Raw genomic sequence first — 20,195 nt, 5'->3', positions numbered from 1 at the left:
ACTAGGCTGCACTTAAATACCCATATATAGAGACCTCCAAATAGTTTTCAGAGCCGTGTCAAATTTCAATTCTGTAAATATTTATTATATATATACAAGTGAAATTACATTGCTTAATAATTTTGATTAGAAGATAGCCCATTTTATTCGTATATATATTATTATATTTCTTATGATTATTAATTATAATGAGCGGTATATTAGTTTAATAATGCTACATCTAAATATACATACTATAGTTAGTAGTCGCATAACAAGTAAATAATAAACAACGCCAAGGTCAAATGAAAGCCAAGTGCTCAATTGTCTCCAAAGAGTGCCAAACATATAGATTTAAACAGAAAGGCGTACATGTGGATGCCACGCCCACTGTGCACATCGTAGTCCCGTAAATTAGGCAGATCCTCAACTCCCTCAAACGTTTCCATTTTGTTCACACTTAGAATAGATAAATCCCAGCTACAATTTTAAGCAAATTCGATTCTTCCATTTTTTGAAAAAACATAATTTCCAGAACAATTCCTTATGTGCTTTGTAAATATTTTAGTCAACGTAATTACCGATATTCTTTAAACACAAAAAAAAGCTACTGAAGTTCTAAAATAGTTATGTACTTAATTCTGTATTATCAAAAGGGTAAAAAACAAAAACAAAAATGAATATTATAAAATACGACTTTTTAATATACAATTTATTTCAAATTTTTAGTAGTTATCGTATCGTATATGTTTAAACAATTTCACAAATAAGAAATTTAGCTACTCAATTCTAAATGAAACAAATAAAACAAATTGTAATTTTAATTCATTAAAAATAAAGCGAAACAATTCAAATCAAAAGACTTTGTAATATACATTCCAAAAAGTATATTCAAATTCAAAAATAAATACCAAAATTTATATAAACATATATTTCATAAAGAATTCTTTTTGATCTACACCCAAGACCCAGACGAAAATACAAGTTCACATGTTCAGTTTGTATATAAGTAATCCATTCGGCTTTTATTGAAATATATTTGTAAAGACAAACGTGTTATAATTTGGTTTAAACAATTTGTTAGGCAAGAATTTCTGATGCCTTTGCACAAAAATTAATCAATGGAAAATTGTTCGACCGACTGTCCATTGTCCCTGTCCTTTGCTGTGTGTTACAATCGTGTTGATTTTGGGGCTAGCCATGTCTGTCGAATGTTTACTTAAAACATAATTTTTAAATATTAAAAAAATGTTTACGATGTTTGGTAGTGGATAAAAGATGTTCGCAATGTTTTTGCTTATTTTGTTTGTTTGAGTGTTTCCTTTGTTTTCAAGTGTTTTTGGTGGATGGGGGTGTCTGTATTTGTTTTTCTATAGTAAATAGTCGAAAACTAAAATCAATATTTTTATAATTAATGGGACAGCTAACTAATCTAATCATCCATGCTTTCGGTGTTGCGATCCGGTGAAGCGTTTCCATTCTTCGGCGATGCTGAACGTGAACGAGAACGAGAACGCGACTTATTATCGGGCGATGCGGAACGATCACTGCAAAAAAAAAAGTTGTTGAAAAACATTTTAATATATATATTAAATATTTGGGGCCACCAAACACGGTCTGCGCATCCCAAACAAAATCAAAGAAAGCACAAAAAGAAAAAATATATCACATAAAACTCACAAACATTTAAAGCTACTTACCGAGAACGCGAATCACGGCGATTCGACTTTGAACGTGAACGGGAACGTGACTCACGCTTAGAGTTAGAGCGTGAGCGTGAGTGTGAGTCGCGCTTGGGCGAGCGGGAGCGAGTGCGAGAGCGAGACTTTGACTTTGACTTGGACACATCACGAGATTTGCTGCAACAGAAGAAATAATAGATTGTTATCAAATGAAAATAAGGCTCTAACGAGTAATTGAACTTACTTGGAGCGCGAACGTGAGCGAGAACGCGATTTGACTGGGGACTTTGACTTGGAGCGTCCACCGCGAGACTTGGAGCGACTGCGTGACTTCGAGCGCGAGTGCGACGAGCGGCGAGAGCGAGAACGCCTGCGAGAGCGAGAGCGTGAACGCGAGCTAGACGAACGTGATCGGCCACGTCCACCACCGCCGCCGCCACCACCACCGCCACCGCCGCCACCACCGCTGCGTCCACCACGACGATCCTCCACCAAATGCACACGACGACCATTCAGCTCGGTATCATCGAGTTTCTCAATGGCGGTCTTCATGTCCGACAACGAGGCGAATTCGACCACACTAGAAATGAAATGAAAAACTCAATATTAGTTAATTGAATTCGATATAAAATTTAATAATCAACTTACCCTTCGTTGCGACGCTGCTTATGGGCATCAGCATAGGTAACCTCGCCAGCTTGGCGCATATAATCCTTCAGATCCTGCAGATAGCGCACAAATACGAAAAACAATTTGTAAATTAGTATAAAATATAGCCATCGACAGTTTTGTGCTCATCTAGACAAATCAAATACAGCGTGCAGACCAAGCAGTTTGAATATATTCCCGAGCTGGTATCGCTGAATGCTATATATGCGCAACAGTTATGTGGAACTGGGCCTTCCTAACCAAAGCTCTGCCCTCTTTGCCTCTCAATCTGTCACACTCTCTCTGTCTCTGTCTTTCTCTCACTGGTATGAATGATGTGATCGCCCTCGCATCGCCTGCCTAATGTACTTTGTGGGGGTAGTTTTATGGGGGTAGAAGTGCAAGTGCCAGTTGCGCCGTTGCCAGAGAGTTCAGTCAGAATCGAGCACAACAGTTCGCCAGTTCGGTCGAAATATTCATTGCTTGTATTGGCTGCTGCACGCGGTACGAAACGTAAGCATAATTATATGTAACATATATGTATATATTTATAAAGATATTTTTTTTTTTGGTTTCTTGATCAAAATTAAAACATAAGTTGTAATTGAGTTCTTACTTAATGCGCTTTCAGAGAGAGGACACACACATCGCTTTTATCGCACAACACCGAGAGTTTTGTTTGTCTGCCTAGTTACTGTCGGCCCTTGGTTGGACCGCACGACCTCATCAAAGGAGCAGTAAGCGAGAAGATCGAGAGCTCCACATCTATACCATCAAATCATATGATCATCATGTTGGCGACCAGGCCAGGCCAGCAACCCGAAAATCGCATCAAAGCCATGCCAGTCAGTCGGGCAAACGTTTGATATTTCGTTATGGTTTATGGTGTTTAACATTATTTTGAATGAATGCATTTATAAAAAAAATAGTGTTTTTTTTTTTTGTGCTACGTTTGTGGTATTCGGTTTTTTTGTTGTACTTTTGTTTTTTTGTTATCGTGGGACCCAAATGAACGCACAGTCAGAAACAGTTGCCAGGGAGCCAACACCACTGCCGCGGCCGCAGACGGGATTTGTGGGTGAGAGAGCGAGCAGTGACAACAGTGTAGAGCAAGCAGCACAGTACGCACAGTACACAACAATATGCAACCAGGCAGTCAACCAGGCGGCGGCATCTCTCATGTCTCTCTTTTATGGCCTCACACATAAGCGAACTGTAAAAATAAGAAATACGTTTTGGGGGATCGCCTCTGAGGCTAGGCTGGACGACGTCGTTGGCGTCGATGTGCGACGATGGCGCGATAGCTGCTCCAAGAGTCTCTAGTCGATAGTCAGCCAGACCCGGAGCCGGAGCCAGAGCTGGAGCCAGAGCCAGAGCCAGAGCCAGGCCAAGTCGGGCCAGTAGTAAGGGGGAAGAACACAGACACCGAATTGGCAAATGTTGTCGCTAGTATTGGATGCATTGTGTGTGCTGCACTTTGTCTAACCGAAGATGAAGTAAACGCGTTAAAGATTCAGCCAGTATCATCATCGTCATGTCATCATCAGTCATCATCATCCCATCGCATCTAACTGTTTAGTTACTTTGTTAACATCTCTCAATCCCTCTCATACGACCTCAAAACTCTCACATTCGCTATAAGGAATTTGACAATTCTTTATATAATTTTTTAAATTAAATTGTGAATGCTTATTCATTTAAATACCTAATTCTCAGAGTACAAGAGGCTAGCCTACGCAGTACGGTAATAACATATTCTTGACGTTGCGCGTAGGCTGGCCTCTTGTTAGCCCAAAACAATTCACATCAGTTTTATGGTTTTTTTTTTTTCTTTGGCTTGGATGACGACGAGGCATCAACGACGACGACGACGGCGGCGAAGGCGATGACGACAGCGCGATGACCAAGTGTGTGTTTGGTTGGGAGATGGTTTTAAAGGGAATATATCGTTTGTTATGTGACCCAAGCGAAGATCTTTCATAAAGCGACCGACACTGATAACGTGGGATGCTGTCAGGCGTCGAATCATTTAGTTTTTATATGCGTTGCGTGCGTGTTCTGCTGCCTGTCTCTCGATTTTTAGTGGCATTTCATCCGATTTATAACACATGTATGTAACTAGTTGCGGCCCCCGGCCATGCCTTATTATATCGTACATCGACGAAGTATTTGGTCATAGCTCGTTTTTTTTTTATATTGTGTTCAGCTCGGTTTGTGGCACCGATTCTCTATGCCTGTATTATTTGTCACTCTCTTCTAAGCTCTGGGGCGGTTCAGTAACAGATACACATCAAACTCTTTTATTTTTTGGTTGGTGTGAAAAAAATAATTGTTGGGATTGCAACGATCAGTACCAGAGTTGTTAACGAACATTTTGCATTGTTTTACATTTGCTTAGGGCTAAATCAACTGTACAGCTTAAACATAATAGACAATCCTCATTTACCGGAGCTGGAAAGCCTTCAATGTGGACATGAACTATTATTATTTAATTTGCTTCAATGTTAATGTTAATTGTTAAATGAATATATAATTCATTCAAAATTAGAGACCATATCCCTTAGTTTTCCAGCTCCAATAATTGATAAGGGTAAACTAAGCTACTTGAAAGAAAACAAAATGGTTTTGGGGAGCATCACCAACTTATAAAGGGATTTTTAAAAAAATCATAAAAAATAGGTGAAACGGGGAAGTGCTTCGCTTATATTAAACATATAGTTTATGGATAGATTGATTAGCTCTTTGAAACTGACGCATCCGATCAGATCATTTAAGAAGTTAGATAGTTGTTACTTCTAAATACAGTCTACTCTACAGTTTAAGCTATAGGTTTTTAGTGTGTTTGTATGAAAATTAAGAAAGCTTACCTGCCAGCTAACGCGGCTGGATAAATTCTCGACAATCAAACGATACTCAGTGCGCAATGGCGGCCCATAACGAGAGGATGATCTGGAATTTTTGTTTCTGGTGAATAATTTAATGAATTCAAAATTAGTATTGACACTGCGCTGCTGCTCAAATCATTTTTTATATATATGTACAATATTGTGCAAATTGTAGATGCTACTTCTTAGCCAAAGGGCGAGAGCATAAATCAAAAGCATTTCAAAGAAACGAAAGAGAATTAGGACTGGGATAGGCAGTCGCAAAGGGCGTACCGCGGAAAATTCAATTAATAAAATATTATATGCATGAAATTATTAAGACGTGCAGAATGTAAGTAAATTAATATATGTATATCATAATTAGCAAAAACGAAAAGTTATATTAACATATATATATAAATATAAACAGCATGTCAGTGTCTTTAGAGAATGAGTGGGACTATCACTATTATTGTGGACCCAAAAGTAGCTAAACTGACAGATAATCTGATGAGATAACATTACTTGTGCACTTAACGATCGAAAATTACTCGTCAAGTATTTATATAAATGGAGTATTGCATGTTATGTAAACTTTTCAAGTAAACACAATTGAAATTTGTCAAGTTTTAGCCACGGGTCCACAGTCTTGCGTTCATTGAACGAATGAGAAAAGCAGAAAATAGCTAATCTAAACTTAACGGTCGCAGCTGTACTTACTTATCATTATATCTGCCGCCTCCACCGCGGCGCCCGCCGTAGCGATCATCGTAACGATCCCGATTACTGCCACGCGCTGTGCCTCTAGCTGGCTCAACAACAACACTATAATATTTCGGAAAGATATATATACATATAATTATTTTCTATATTAAGCATAATTGTCGTATTAATTAAACTTACCGTTCCCCTAGCAGTTCTTTCCCGTTTAATTCGTACACGGCATCGTCTGCATCACGATAGTCCTCAAATTCCTGCAAATTAAATTAATTATCGATTTATCAATTTTTGGTCGCTCTACTATTTTCCCTCTTTGTTTTGACTACTTACCACGAAGCCATAGCCGTTCTTGATAAGTATATCACGAGTGCGTCCATAGCCTTTGAAAAAGCGCTCTAAGTCGCGTTCGCGGACTCCGTAGGGCAGTCCGCCAACATAAACGCGTGATCCAACCATATTTGTTGCTGATTATGCTGTAAATTATCAGGAGGTTAAGAACTGTTTTTTTTTTTTTTTTTCGGCAATTTTAATATTTTTAAACATGTATGCATGGCTGGGTGGGTGAGTGAAATTCATGTATAGTATGTGTGTATTTGCCAAGATGGCGGCGCCGATGTCAACGTTGTCCACCGGGTACAGAACTTTTCAGCGAAAAAAAAAATATTTATAACTGCTTCGTTACCACTTTTTCTTAATTATTATAATACACAACTTATTCACGTACCGTTTATTAACAAGTATTTATTGTTAATATTCTTTTCTAGATTTAAACACTTTTTCTAGTTTTTTTTACGCACCGCACGTCAGACGAAAATAATGCAGACTCAACCTCAACGCAATTTCTACGGAAATGACACTGAACTCAAAACTACTCTGCCGCTTCAATGCGGCGTCAGCATTATGTGTCGTTGCGCAGCCCTGGTATATTATAAAACAATTCGATAGGTACTTGTCACGAGTTTTTTACACACAACTAGTGTAGTTACGTGTCTATATTTAATATACAATAGGATAATAAATAGTTCTATAATTATTGATGTATGAAAGGATGACGAGTAAATAATAAGTTTCAGTACAATGACATACACTTCGTGAAGTAATTGAGCCATAATTCAAAATCCCGCTTAACAGTTACAGTTTCGGTATATAACAGTGACTATCGCATAATTGAACATCTCGGCCGGCATCTGCTGTCAGATTCGTGGTCGCCATTTTTCCAGCTCATTTTTCAGCACTCAGGTACTAACTTTTTCTCTTGTTGTACGTGTAAGTGAACTGGGCGTCTGCTTAAAAAAAAAAATAAATATTTTTTCCGAAGAAAATCGTTGAACAATTAATAAACTAAAAAATAACAAGTGAAATGGCTGATATAAACGATTCGAATGGAAACTATGACGACAATGATGAGGTGAGCGTAAAGTTTGTTATAAATTCGCATGCAAAAAATGCCGATGCCGACACATTGAAGAAATATGAAAATCGCATTTCTAATTTTGCTGAGTATGTGCATTTACAACGTAATATTCTCTATTTACGAAATAGTGAAGGTCAAATAAAAAAAAAAGAAACTAAAATGTTTCCGGTTGCCTTACTGTTTTAGCATTATTGTTAAATGAGTCAATGAAAATATGGAAAAAAAATGGCGGGCGGCATTTTTTATTGATTTCACTTGTGACTAACTGTACCTTGTTGTTGTTTACTTTTCTGCAGCAAATTTCTGAACCCGAGCAGCTCCGCAAATTGTTCATTGGCGGTTTGGACTACCGAACCACCGATGAGGGCCTTAAAGCGCATTTTGAGAAGTGGGGCAATATCGTCGATGTCGTGGTCATGAAGGATCCCAAAACAAAACGCTCTCGCGGTTTCGGCTTCATTACTTACTCACAGTCATATATGATTGACAATGCGCAGAATGCACGTCCTCATAAAATCGATGGACGCACTGTGGAGCCAAAGCGTGCTGTGCCACGGCAGGAAATTGATGCACCCAATGCCGGCGCCACGGTTAAAAAATTGTTTGTGGGCGGTCTGCGTGACGATCATGACGAGGAATGCTTGCGCGAGTATTTCAAGGAGTTTGGACAAATTGTGGGCGTGAATATTGTGTCCGATAAAGATACGGGCAAAAAGCGCGGTTTTGCGTTTATTGAGTTCGATGACTACGACCCCGTGGACAAAATTATCTTGCAGAAGACGCACACCATCAAGAACAAAACGCTTGATGTGAAGAAAGCCATTGCTAAACAGGATATGGATCGTCAAGGTGGTGGTGGCGGCGGCGGTGGCGGTCGTGGTGGCCCCGGTGGACGTGCCGGCGGACGAGGTGGTGATCGCGGCGGCCAAGGCGGCGGCTGGGGTAACAATCGTCAAAATGGTAATTGGGGCTCCGGCGGCGGAGGCTTTGGTAATAATGGCAACTTTGGAGGCAACCAAGGCGGCTCTGGCGGCTGGAACCAACAGAGTGGTCCCTGGAATAACCAGGGCGGTAATAGCGGCGGCGGAGGTGGCTGGAACAATGGCGGTGGCGGTGGCTACAGCGGCGGCGGTGGCAACAGTAACGGCAACTGGGGCGGCGGCAATGCTGGTGGCAGCTTCAGCAACGATTACCAACAGAGCTACGGTGGTGGCCCACAGCGTAACAGTAACTTTGGCAACAATCGCCCAGCGCCTTACAACCAAGGTGGCTTCAACAAGAGTGAGTCAACGGATTACTGATATTTTTGAAAAGTTAGACTAATTAAATGTTTTTCAGGTGGTGGCCAAGGCGGCGGTGGTGGCCAGGGTGGTTTTGGCGGTGGCAACAATTACAACACTACTCAAGGCGGAAATATAGGTGGAAACAGACGTTACTAATCAAGGTAAATACGATTAATTCCATATCAAATTCTCTTCTATTTATATAAACGTATAAATATGTATGATTGCATTTTAAAGCGTTCGAGCGAAAAAATAATAATAATGTAGTTGCAAACAAGAATCGAAGTAATTGTGATAATCAAAAACATGTTTTTAATGCGCTAATGCAAATTTTCTCCTTTCTCGCAAATAGGTAAACACTTACAGAATCAGTTCAAGCTAGACAAAAAGGCAGTCTAGGCACAGGCAGTGAGACAGGCAGAGGCAGGCATTCAATGACAGTGAGAGACAGTGAAATTTGGGAAAGGCAAGGCAGGCAGAGAAGATAATGATAATGAGTAAAAGCGAGTAATCAGCAGCTATGCAGATCTCAGGCAATCGACATTGATCGCCATCAAGACCAGCCTAAGCAACTAACCCGATAAAAAGCAAGAAAAAGAAAATTAAATCAAACGCAAATAATTATGTTTGATATAATATGAACACCTGAGCACCTCACTTCAATCAACAATACCAACAATTTATTGCTAATGTCCTGTCTCTCTAGCTAAACATACATTTAATTTTTATGATCAATTCTTGTTTAGGATTTTAAGAACCTTGATGAACGCTTAGTTTTAACTAAATTAACCACACTACACAACAAAAATCCACATAAAAAAAAAGGAAAACAAAAACCTGTCCGAAAAATATACTAAAACTATATAATTTTATTTATAAAATTGACTATTTAAAAACGCATCTTATTCAACAATTCTGTTTGAGAATCCATTCTGCATGCGGATAAAGTTGCCCGATTTTGCTGGCCAGCAGTGTTATATATATATACATACCTATATCAAAATGAAAATCAATGGTATTGTACCTTGAATATTCGATTTAGATGCAATTGTCTCGTACTTTCCACAATTTAATTTTATAGCAAATCAAGAAACATTTTTTAATTAAACAAATATATAGAAAGAAAACTATTTTGTAATAAATTTTTATATGTTAAGCCCTTCTATATATATATTTGATTTAATATTATTTGAGAAAAAAGAGAACAGTGAACGTAACAAAAACCTGTTAAGCCCCCTAAGGAGATGCGAAAATGATTGTACATATGAATTACATCATTTTGTTACTTGCAGAATGCAGAATTTAAATATCCATTAATCATTACATACCAATTCTTGTTAGTGCATAAGACGTATATAGCTGCTACACTAATTAATACTTGGTACAAAAGAACCAAAAGCAAAAATTTATTCTGTATCTAGTACGTTACGAGGTTAAAACAAAATCAAGAGATAATAAAATTAATGTTACCCACCCACGAATTGTGACTACAAAGAAAAGAAAAGGAAGAAACCCCCCTCCAACCCGCTGCAAGAGGAATGAATAGCTCTCGCAAAGAGTAATCAAAAATTATTAGTAAGTTTTGCACTAAGGTAGGCAAACATCTAATTGAGAAACCTTAAAAAAAAGAAGAAGAAGAAAAGCGCTTGTGTAGATAATAGCAATTACCGCACTTCGCGTAAAGTTTATACCTAAACAACAACAAATTGGCAACAGCTTACTAATGCAATACGTATTTCTTTGCAAGACTGCCCAAAATGCTGGATATTCTGCAATGCGGGCAATCTGCTGGTTCCCAAGGAGCTTGGGCTCACCTCGGATTTTGGTTGGCTGTGAACTGAACTGAGGCGCTAGCTTCAGTTAAAAGGTAAGTTCAGGTAAATAACCATCTCGATTGTGTCATATTGAACGATTTTAATTGAAATAAAATTTATTTACCAAAAGAAAGTACGTTTTTCTGTGTTGAGATAATGGGCATTTTGAAGTTGTGTAAAAGTTGAATTTCTCTTCCGGGCGACATGGCTAAACAGTTTAACGATGTCAATGTTATTCGATTATCGATAGCTAGAGAAATCTTACGGTCTTTCATTCGAAACGCTGTTCGTTAAAAAGCTGTTATTTTCCGTTAAAGTTGGCAGTGCCAGAAATGTGTTGCCACTTCGTTGAACAACCACCGTTACTTCGATAGGCACACGTCATCTTCCCCATGAGTCCTTGCAGTTGAATAGGGTTGCCAGCTGGTTGCATGAAAGGAGTTACAATCGTAGATAAATTTCAGATACGGCAACACTTGTTTGACGTTTAAAACTTTTCCGGCTCTGTCGTTGTCATTTAATTTTTAGCCAGTTCAGTTTTGGTGCTTTTCTTTAATTGTTCCGCAGCAAAAATTAGTTTTCATGCCAAAAATGGTGAATAACTCGGTTGTAAATGCGCCCTTCTACCAAGAGGTATGTATTCCTTATTATCTTATTAATTAAGTTTTGCAAATGTGAAATTCGGCCCGATTGCAGAAGCGCAAAATCGGTGGTCGCCCCTCTGGTAACGGTGGCACTGAAATGCCTAATTCGGATCAGAGCAACGTTAATGCATCGGAGAACAACGAGCATTTGCGCAAAATTTTTGTCGGTGGTCTCTCCATTAATACCACCGCCGATACGATGCGCCAATTTTTCAGTCAATTTGGGGTTGTGTCCGATGCTGTGGTTATGCGTGATCCGATTTCCAATCGCTCTCGCGGCTTTGGTTTTGTGACCTATGTTGAGCCGGCTGCCGTTGAGAATGTTCAGCGTGCCCGTCCTCATATCATTGACAGCAAGTAAGTCTCCTGCTTTAAGGTTATATTTTACATATATATATATATACATACATGCACAATACTCTAGAACTGTCGACACCAAACGTGCTTTTCCACGTCATGAGTTCAACAAGGCCATTGGCCATTTGAGCAATATCAAGACGAACAAGATATTTCTCGGTGGCCTCAAGGACTGCCACGATGAGAGTACTTTGCGAGAATATTTTTCTCAATTCGGTGCTATTAACAGCGTTAAGGTGCTGTTGGACAAGGAGACCGGACGCAAGCGTGGCTTTGGATTCTTAGAGTTTGAGGATACAGCTGGTGCTGCTCGTGCCCTGGGTAAGCTAGCATTAATATAAGTTTTTTTTTTTTTTTTTTTGTAAGGTCATAATTTTTTTCACAGGTCAAAGCAAGCACTCGATTAAGATGGCCACTGTGGAGGTAAAGAAATCCACCCAGATGCTAGATTGCAGCAAACGCGTTCGTTTGCCAATTGGAGGAGCTGCTTGCGCCGGCTATGCGCCACCGCAGCCAACCACCATGGACAACTTTGTCTATAATCCAAATTATAATCAGTATCAGGCACAAACGTCATTGCCGCCGTCTGCCTTCTTTAACGGCTGGGCCTCATATGTGGCACCTACAGTTCCGCCACCCGTCAACTATCCGCACCATCAACAACAGTTGCACGGCTACTCTCAGGGCGGGTGGGCCTACGGCACTCCGCCGTACGCTAACTCGGAGTGGTCCCGAAACAGTTACAGCTCAATCGCATGGCAACCGAAAGGTGCCCAGAAGCCCATTCCGGCTCAGACGCTGCCAGCTGAACGTCCGAAGAATGAGTACAAGTCCGTTCAAGCTGAAGAGGCTACCAAGAAGCAGACACCGGCTGGCGATGCCAATGCTAATGAGACTCCAACTGCTGTCGATGTTGAGAAGAAATGGCTGGCCAAGGACTATAAGGTCTTCAAACCAACAGGCAGATACAACTTTGGCACTCCCCAGACCAACCACATGAGCTCCGGGCCTAACGATATTTCAACACCTGCCTATGGTATGTGAATCTACAAATTTAACAATAATAGTCGTAATTATTCTGTCAAATTTAATTTACTTTTAGGCATTTAAGAAGTCTGCTCTTCAAGAGAAATCACATTATTCATATATGTATCACTCACTACAGATCTATATATATATATGTATATATATTTATATACATGTGTATGCTATTCAATGTACAACTCGTGAATGTATTTCAAATACATAACACATTTCAGCCATCTAATGCCCATTACGAATACCAACCGCACACACATCTATAAACAAATATATATACATATACATATTGTAACTAACACTGCAAGGAATACTACTATTATTGTTGTATCCTATTTACATTGATGGATAAACAAATACACCTGACATGTTCAACTGATATAAATAAATAAAAACGTTTGCACTTTTTGTAGACTTTTCATCGCAAAGTTCTATTTGTTTTTTCTCTCACTTTATTTCAAACATAATTTCATTAATTCATTTTTTAATGTGTAATGTTTTAGACCCGAAACAGGTAAAAAACGCACCACTGAATTGTATTTGTAGATTTTTAATGAATTTCTGTGATTGTTTTTTGTTTAATGGATTCATGAGTGGTTTTTAAATTTAATTATATATATATATTTGTTGTATTATTAAAATTATGCAAACAAAGTTTGCCTTTGTGCGCATCAATTTCAGTTAAATGCCAACTTCATGCGGGTTTCAACATAAATTAATTTCAAAAATAAATATTTAACTAAAATACAAAAATCTTTTTGTTTTTGTTTTTGTTAAAAAATAAATGGGTTTTATTTGCTGCTGAAAACACATTTCTCTTTTCTTTTCTTTCTTTAATATTTCTTGGTGTTTTGAGTACGTTTTTATTGATTATTTGGAACTAGTGGGCAAGCTGACCAGAAAACTTTGCTTAACTCATAAACATATTATTATTAATATTAAATAATTTTTGTGATTTTTATGCTTTATATTTCGATGGCGATTCCCTAGTATTGCGTTTCATCTAGGACTTCTTAATACGTTTATAGAGTACAAAGTTCAATTATGAAAATCAGTTTCCAAAGACTTTTCTGGTAAGCATACCCAATTTTTCAATTTTACTTTTGATTTACAACTATTCGTAATTGTATACCTATAAATTAAATTAGATTTATTCTTGTATTTTATTTTTACAAACTGTTTATTTTTTTTATAGTTGTATTACTTAGAAATGAGCATGAACGATACTTGCATATATCGTTTTGTATATTTCATTTATTTTACTTTTTTTCTTTTTTTGTTTCTTCTTTCATTTTTTCCTCCGTTATTTTGCAAGCACTTTTAACACTGTTTTTGAGCTAAGATTTGAACACTAACATTTTGTTAAATTTAAAAATGTTCTATAAATTGCTTAACGCCCCGATAACAGTGCCAACGTTACTTTCTGGTACACTAAAAAAAAAACAATAATAAACATAAACCAGAAAAAATAATCTAAGATTTAGTTAGAGCGCAATTAACGGCGCAAATGATATGTTCAAAGCTAAACAAAAATTTAAATTTACTAATCGAGTTGGTAAAGAGTTCAAACATATATATTAAAAATTTGCGTACACAAATCAATGTTATAAATAATTACATAAATGTGAATTGTGTTTATTTATGCGAATTATGAAAGTAATTTTCAGTTTCTGATGCAGGCATGTTTCTGTGTTTGTTTAGAAGGTCTAAAAGTTAACATTATAAGTTTTCGTCTGTATATAAATGTATATATATATATATATTTATCATCTCTTGTTAGATATATGCTTGATTTACCTTGAGAAAAATTTTTAGTAGCTTGAGTTCTTACACGGTTCTTTTTACTTCATTTAATTTTTTTTTTCGTTTTATAGATTTTATTTAAAAAATATGTACTAAACTTTATAGTTCACAACTGTGTTGGAAAACACCAAATCGTTTAAGTTACTTGACTTAGCTTGGTTTACGAACTTGCAATTCATGTGAAAGACCCGGCGCTAACCGCCGATTGTGCACGTGACGGCACCGCATTTTCTCCGTTCAAGTTTTCAACAATTTCCTCGTTCCATTATTTTTTATATAGAGACTAGCTAGGTTTTACATGCTGGCAAATAAACTGAAAACTGTGTAGGCATATGTATGTGTGTGTGTATGGGAGAGGAGAGAGGCGTGAAAATGCGGCAACGCACACGGTGCTACGCTGCTTTATATGAACTTAAGTCTGAGTGTTTCTTGTCGTTGAGGTCTTCCGCTACATATAATTTTTAGTTGAGTGGTTTTCCGAATCGATTTTACATAATTTCTTCTGTTACTGTTTTTTTTTTTAATTTTAATTTTTTATGTTATGTTTTTAAGTCTTTATTTTGCTTTTTTTATTACATTTTTAAAAAGTATTTTGCTTTTTTTGTTTGTTTTAAGATTTTTTTTTTTTTTTAGCTAAGTTTTATCTTCTTTTCTCTTTAGTTTTTAATTGTAATGATTCGCATTTAATATAATTGAATTCATTAAGTGCTTAAGTAATTTGTATTAAAATCAAAACAAACAAAAACATGCGCTTTTGCATTTCCTTTCGTTTTTTTTTATAGCATTTCTCTTGTTAACTTATAGTTAAAATTTTGAAAATTACGAATTTAAATGATAGTTGAAAATTAAAGTTTACATTTACACTAAGTTCTGTGACACTGTGTGAGTGTGTGAGTTAGTTGTTCTTATGTGTGAGTATGTCAGTGTGGGGGTGTGAGTGTATGTGTATGTAGGCGAGTGCAGATGTATGCATGTATTTGTGGTGGGTTTCCTTATAATAGACATGTTGGCGCGATCTTTTTATATTTATATCTCCTTTTTTTTTGCGTAGTTTTTCGTTTTTATGGAGGTCGTGCTGCAGCTTGTTTGGTTTTTAGAATTAGGTTTACAACAAAAATTTGCACAGAATTTTGCTTTTTGGCACGAGCTGGCTTATGAAAGGGAAAAGAGAAGGGAAAACGAATTGCGTAAAAGCAAGCTTAATTAACGGACGATCCAATTGCTTAAATAAATTCATTGCAGCACGACGCCTCCTTCAAAGGAGCTGTTAACGCTCGAGGGAGCGCATTTAACATGAAGACAAATCGTTAATATATTTTTTCCTTTGCGTTGTCTACTGTCCTTGCTGCTGCTGATGATACTGCTACTGCTGAGTGTGCGTGGATGTGTGGCGGATGTCAGTGCGTGCGCATGTGTGTGTGTGATTATGTGTGTGTGAATGTGTAAGTCAATGATGGTAATTGATTGTTTGCATTATGGAAGAAATCGATGCTGACGTTGGGTTGTTGTTGTTGTTGTTGCTGTTGTTGGTATAATTTAGATGTGTCGGCCATCGACTGCCTGTGGCCAACTAGTGCAGATTCTACTCTGCATTTTAACGGCGTCCATAATTGCCGCCACCGGTTTGTCCATTGCCGGCACCGCGCAGCGGTCCATTGGACTGATTGCCACCGCCGCTGCGATTGTCGTTGCGCTGTCCAAAGCTAGCACCATTATTGCCGCCCATGCGCGGTCCATTGTTGCCGCCACCGGCACGCATGTTGTTGCGGCCCATATTATTCACATTGTTGCCGCCAATCGGCTGACGGGGTGGCATGTCATTGCGCATGCGTGGTTTCTTCTCCTCCACGTTCAATTTCTGGCCGTCGGGCGAATTTTCCGGGAAGTACAGGGGCTGCAAATGTCAGAGATGGTTAAAGATATATCATCAGGTCCTATAGAATTCTATTGCTACATACGCAATTGGCCAGGCACTTTTGTACCGCCTCGGCATCATCGTAGGTGATAAATCCATAGTTTAGTGGACTGCGTGTGCCCGTTATTATCTTGCCGACCTTCGATAGAATACGCAAGTCAATAACATTTCCGAAGCGCGAGAATAGCTGACGCAGCTCCTCCTCGGAGGCATGGTGTGGAATATTGCCCAAGAAGAGCTGCTGATTATCGCCAAACTGTTGTGCGTTGCTCGGACGACGTTGCTCGAATTCTATCGAGGATAAAAAGAAAATGTAAGCGAATATTTTTCACCTCTTGGTAGTGTGACTTACCCTTGTTCCTAATCAAATTGTTGCGCTGTGGCAGTGGACCGCCGTTGTCTAAGCGAGAATTGTTGTTGGTGTTGTTGTAGGAGGAAGATGCGGTTGTTGAGTAGCTGGCCTGGCCGCCACTTCCGCCGCCAGATGAAGACGTTGTGTATACAGTGCTCTGAGTCTGTTGCTGCTGCTGTTGTTGTTGCTGCAACTGCTGTTGTTGCTGCAGTGCCGCATTCACGAAGCCACTGGGCGACGATGAAGTGGACTTGAACAGATTGGCATAAGTCTTGGGCTCGTTCTGCTGCTGCTTGGCGGCCTCGTACTTCTCCTGCTGCTGCTGTTCATGAATGGTCTTGAAGTCCTCCACTGGAGTAGTTGCCCTCTGCAAGTGGCTCACCTTGGCGTCATTGTTGATTGGCTCCTCCGGCTCCAACGGCTGCTGCAGAGTCTGCGGTGGTTGCTGCTGCTGCTGTTGCTGATGCTGCTGGGGTATTAGCTGAGGTGGTGCCGAGACAAGCGGCGAATGCTGGAAGGCTGCAGCTGGCTGCACTGGCACTGGTTGCACAATACCCACATTGGACAGCATCACGGGTCCACTTGGCTGCTGCTGCACCAGAGGCGAGACGTTGGCCTGAACCAAGGCCTGTGGTGGTCCTTGCTGCTGTGGCAATTCATCGTGTGGCACAACTCCGTTCTGGATTGGCGGCGGCGGGTTCGTGAACTGCGCGGGCAACGGCACCGCTGCAGCTTGGGGTGCAGCTGGTAGAACGGCCACAGGTCGTCCAGTAGCAGCGCCCGCTGGCAGTGGATAAAACAATTGCTGCGGCGCTCCAGCAGCTCCGCCAGCGGCAGCAACGGGAACGACCGGCTGTGGCAATACCACTTGAGTGGACAGCTGCTGTGGCTGTTGAGCGGCCTCGCCTACAACCTGGACGGCCTGGTCAACCCCTTGGACCTGAACGTCATGATCCTCGTCGTTTTCGGAACGCGATTCGCCATCCGGCTCGTCCTCGATGTAAAGATCCTGGTAGCGAAAGATGTCATTGTGCACGTAGTACTTCTTCGGCGATTGGGCTGCAAGGACAAATGTCTGGGTGAAGCGACGCATCGGCTGGCCATCGTTGGACAGCTCGCCAGTGACCTGGACGACAACGCCGTTGCCGAGCGTGGCCTGGGCATCCACCTGACTGATCTTGGCATGACAATCGTTGAAATTCAATTGCTGTATGCGATTGTGTATCTCGCGCTGGCCCACAACCAATGTCGATTCACCGTGAATAAAAGACGAGTTGTTGTTGTAAAAGCGATGCAAATGATTGGGCGCCTTGTTCAACAGCGTGTAATACTGACGCACAAATTCGCGTCCCACCGATTGCGGCGAAGGCTGTTGCGATTGTGTCGCATCCATGACCATTGCTAGAGTTCCAAGCGTTTGGCTAAGCGGCTGAGTTTAGTCCCGGTAAGAGTGAGATGAAGAATTTACTGTTCTTGCCGAGTTGAATTTGATTTAGTCTGTAAAACAATTTATATATAAATATAAATATATTTATATATATTTAAAATATAAATACATTTATGTATTTATAAAAAAAATTATAAACCAGTCAAGAATTATTTATAAATCAAAGTCTGCTTAGTTGCTGAACGAAATACACATGAATCCTACCGGAAAGCAAAATTTAAACAAAAACAGAAATACCCCAAATGTATTTATTATTCAGTCCAATTTTGATTCCTTTTTGGTGACATTCACAATCTTCGTATGTGTATATGCAATAACAGTAAATGTAGTGACGGAAGATCGGCAACACTGATTGATTGTGACATATACAGTTAATGGATATTCGAGCACACACAAAAACGCAAAAGGAGCCCAAAAATTTTACTGCAGCGCAGACAAAAAGATTCAATGCAGTTGCAGTTTGACCCACTTTCGTTCCCAGCACTAACTCACACACACTCGCACTTATGTACATATGTATACACGGTCAGACGACCCACAGAAAATGCATAAATGGGAAAATTTCGTGCATACTCCAAAACAAGACCAAATGCAGCTGTCACTGTCTCTGTTATTATTATTGTTATTATTGCGTTTCATACTCAACAGAGCATTTCATATTCTCTTAGTTCTTGTAAAAAAAAAAAGCTTAAGGACAAAATTGAATTATTTTTAAAGTAAATGACCTCATACATACACAGCAAACAACAACAAAGCTACCAGAGGCGCAGCAATGGGAACGTGAGCTGAGTAAACTAGTTTTAGGTTATGTTTGCGCTTCAAGGTTGTGTCGCAGCAGAGGATAGGACATTTTTGTTGAACATGTTCGTGCACGTGCGCGAGTCTGCTGCGCTTTTGCTCAGGTAGCTGTTGTTTCATTGAACTCTTGAATTGAAGCCAAAAACTCCCTACCTACCTAAACGGCCAGCTGCGATTTCGCAACAAAGGCCAACCGCAAAAGGAAGAAAAAGATTAATAAGACTGTATGCAGGTGTGAGGTAAACATCACCTTGCAGTTTGGTTTTAATTCTAACAAAATTGATAACAAAAACGTTTTTAAAAACTGGCCAGCAGACAGAACGCGAATACACGCACACATACACACATACGAAAAAATAAGCACCGCCAAAAGTGCGTTGAGCTGTATGCGTGAACCGCGTGTGTGAGTCCGAACAAAGAAAGCAATAAAAAATGAGCAACATTTAAACAAACTTACAAAAACAAATGAGCACAGCCACTTTTAGGTTATGACTCGACAAGCAGAAGCGATAAAAAAATGCCGCAAAGGCGAAATTTAATACATTTACCGGCAGCAAAGAAACTGGAAAGTGTTTCTATCTGTCGTATATGTATGCTTTGTAAGTCAGTCGATTCATTTAATATTTGCCACCCTGACTGGAATTGGTACATTTCTTTTTCATATGCGTAACTACGTAAATGTGCGGCGGCAGCATGTGGCGAACGCCGGCAGTTGGTACTCACCTTGGTAGCAGTTGCTCGATGTCTGTTTCTAATGCACAAAATTATTGCTTATGTGTTTTATGAGGTCTTAGTTTTGCTTTTCGCTGTTATTCTCCGTCGCACAGGGACTTGTTTTATTTTTTATGTTATACTTTTGGTGTGTGGAGTTTGTATGCGGCCTAATTTAAAAGTTGAGAAATGCTGAAATATATATATGTATCTATATATGAAAATTTAGTTTATACTGTTATTTATTATTGATGTAAAGAGACACAGTCACACGAAAAACATACACACTCACACGCGAAGCTTGTTGGTTTGGAGCAGCCGCTTTATTCTGCTTCTTTCTTTGCCGTCGTCTGCTTTGTTGCAATTTTTTGTTCAAAAATTACAAATTTTGGCAATTCTTTTCGCACATTACTTGCTTCTTACTTTAGTTGTTGGCAATCACAGGTAAAATATTAAGTTTGAATGCGTTGGTTTTGTTTAATTTATGTAAAAAAGAATCGCAAACGCAATGAAATTTAACAAGTGTTGAATCAAGAGAACCGACGTTTACTCGTTCCCCGTTTTCAGTTTTATTCTCGGTGCATTTGCGTTTGTGTATGTGCGCTTTTATGATGGCGGCGATGTCGTGTGTCGCAGTGTGACCGCAAATTCCGAATGCGACATAACCAAGCATTAAAAAAATACCAAACAAAAAATTTTTGTTTAATTTTAATAAATAATGTAATC

At 39.2% G+C, this 20,195-nt stretch overlaps 4 protein-coding genes and 1 long non-coding RNA gene across 14 annotated transcripts in view; 2 read left to right on the top strand and 3 right to left on the bottom strand.

Moving 5' to 3' along the window:
• LOC149092040 (uncharacterized) overlaps nt 1-20,195 on the bottom strand; it is a 32,646-nt gene that overhangs the window by 507 nt on the left and 11,944 nt on the right. The gene's annotated exons all lie outside the window — the stretch shown is intronic.
• Nucleotides 973-6,776, bottom strand: B52 (serine and arginine rich splicing factor B52). 4 transcript variants are annotated; one of them, XM_018111106.3, is made up of 9 exons: nt 6,618-6,775; nt 6,224-6,366; nt 6,077-6,147; nt 5,894-5,998; nt 5,177-5,273; nt 2,310-2,383; nt 1,906-2,241; nt 1,680-1,838; nt 973-1,526 (listed from the first exon to the last, which is right to left on the bottom strand). In XM_018111106.3, the coding sequence occupies exons 2-9, from the start codon at nt 6,347-6,349 to the stop codon at nt 1,412-1,414; spliced, it is 1,083 nt and encodes a 360-aa protein (XP_017966595.1). In that variant the 5' UTR covers nt 6,350-6,366; nt 6,618-6,775; the 3' UTR covers nt 973-1,411. The 4 variants fall into 4 exon arrangements, with proteins under 4 accessions (XP_017966595.1, XP_017966603.1, XP_089112442.1 ...); XM_018111114.3 differs by having other exon boundaries at nt 5,177-5,258; XM_089256316.1 differs by having other exon boundaries at nt 6,691-6,761.
• Hrb87F (Heterogeneous nuclear ribonucleoprotein at 87F) lies at nt 6,995-10,537 on the top strand. 3 transcript variants are annotated; one of them, XM_089256314.1, is made up of 5 exons: nt 6,995-7,132; nt 7,212-7,301; nt 7,604-8,588; nt 8,646-8,751; nt 8,943-10,071. In XM_089256314.1, the coding sequence occupies exons 2-4, from the start codon at nt 7,254-7,256 to the stop codon at nt 8,744-8,746; spliced, it is 1,134 nt and encodes a 377-aa protein (XP_089112440.1). In that variant the 5' UTR covers nt 6,995-7,132; nt 7,212-7,253; the 3' UTR covers nt 8,747-8,751; nt 8,943-10,071. The 3 variants fall into 3 exon arrangements, with proteins under 3 accessions (XP_089112440.1, XP_089112441.1, XP_017966587.1); XM_089256315.1 differs by lacking the exon at nt 8,943-10,071 and adding an exon at nt 10,338-10,537 and having other exon boundaries at nt 7,079-7,301; XM_018111098.3 differs by having other exon boundaries at nt 7,081-7,301.
• Nucleotides 10,854-13,212, top strand: Rbp4 (RNA-binding protein 4). 2 transcript variants are annotated; one of them, XM_018111071.3, is made up of 5 exons: nt 10,860-11,037; nt 11,101-11,405; nt 11,473-11,726; nt 11,791-12,441; nt 12,508-13,212. In XM_018111071.3, the coding sequence occupies exons 1-5, from the start codon at nt 10,987-10,989 to the stop codon at nt 12,513-12,515; spliced, it is 1,269 nt and encodes a 422-aa protein (XP_017966560.1). In that variant the 5' UTR covers nt 10,860-10,986; the 3' UTR covers nt 12,516-13,212. The 2 variants fall into 2 exon arrangements, with proteins under 2 accessions (XP_089112439.1, XP_017966560.1); XM_089256313.1 differs by lacking the exon at nt 12,508-13,212 and having other exon boundaries at nt 10,854-11,037; nt 11,791-12,449.
• Nucleotides 14,279-20,123, bottom strand: rin (ras GTPase-activating protein-binding protein 2). 4 transcript variants are annotated; one of them, XM_089256306.1, is made up of 5 exons: nt 19,741-20,123; nt 19,482-19,661; nt 16,514-18,010; nt 16,205-16,452; nt 14,279-16,140 (listed from the first exon to the last, which is right to left on the bottom strand). In XM_089256306.1, the coding sequence occupies exons 3-5, from the start codon at nt 17,910-17,912 to the stop codon at nt 15,841-15,843; spliced, it is 1,947 nt and encodes a 648-aa protein (XP_089112432.1). In that variant the 5' UTR covers nt 17,913-18,010; nt 19,482-19,661; nt 19,741-20,123; the 3' UTR covers nt 14,279-15,840. The 4 variants fall into 4 exon arrangements, with proteins under 4 accessions (XP_089112432.1, XP_089112431.1, XP_017966504.1 ...); XM_089256305.1 differs by having other exon boundaries at nt 19,482-19,680; nt 19,756-20,123; XM_018111015.3 differs by having other exon boundaries at nt 19,482-19,680; nt 19,762-20,123.

The sequence above is a fragment of the Drosophila navojoa genome, chromosome 2, assembly GCF_054131105.1.
Source record: "Drosophila navojoa isolate 15081-1374.11 chromosome 2, UAZ_NAV_1.0, whole genome shotgun sequence".
In the NCBI taxonomy this organism is placed as follows: Eukaryota; Metazoa; Arthropoda; class Insecta; order Diptera; family Drosophilidae; genus Drosophila; species Drosophila navojoa.
Note: the sequence above shows the minus strand (reverse complement) of the source record. Positions and strands in the feature narration are given on the sequence as shown.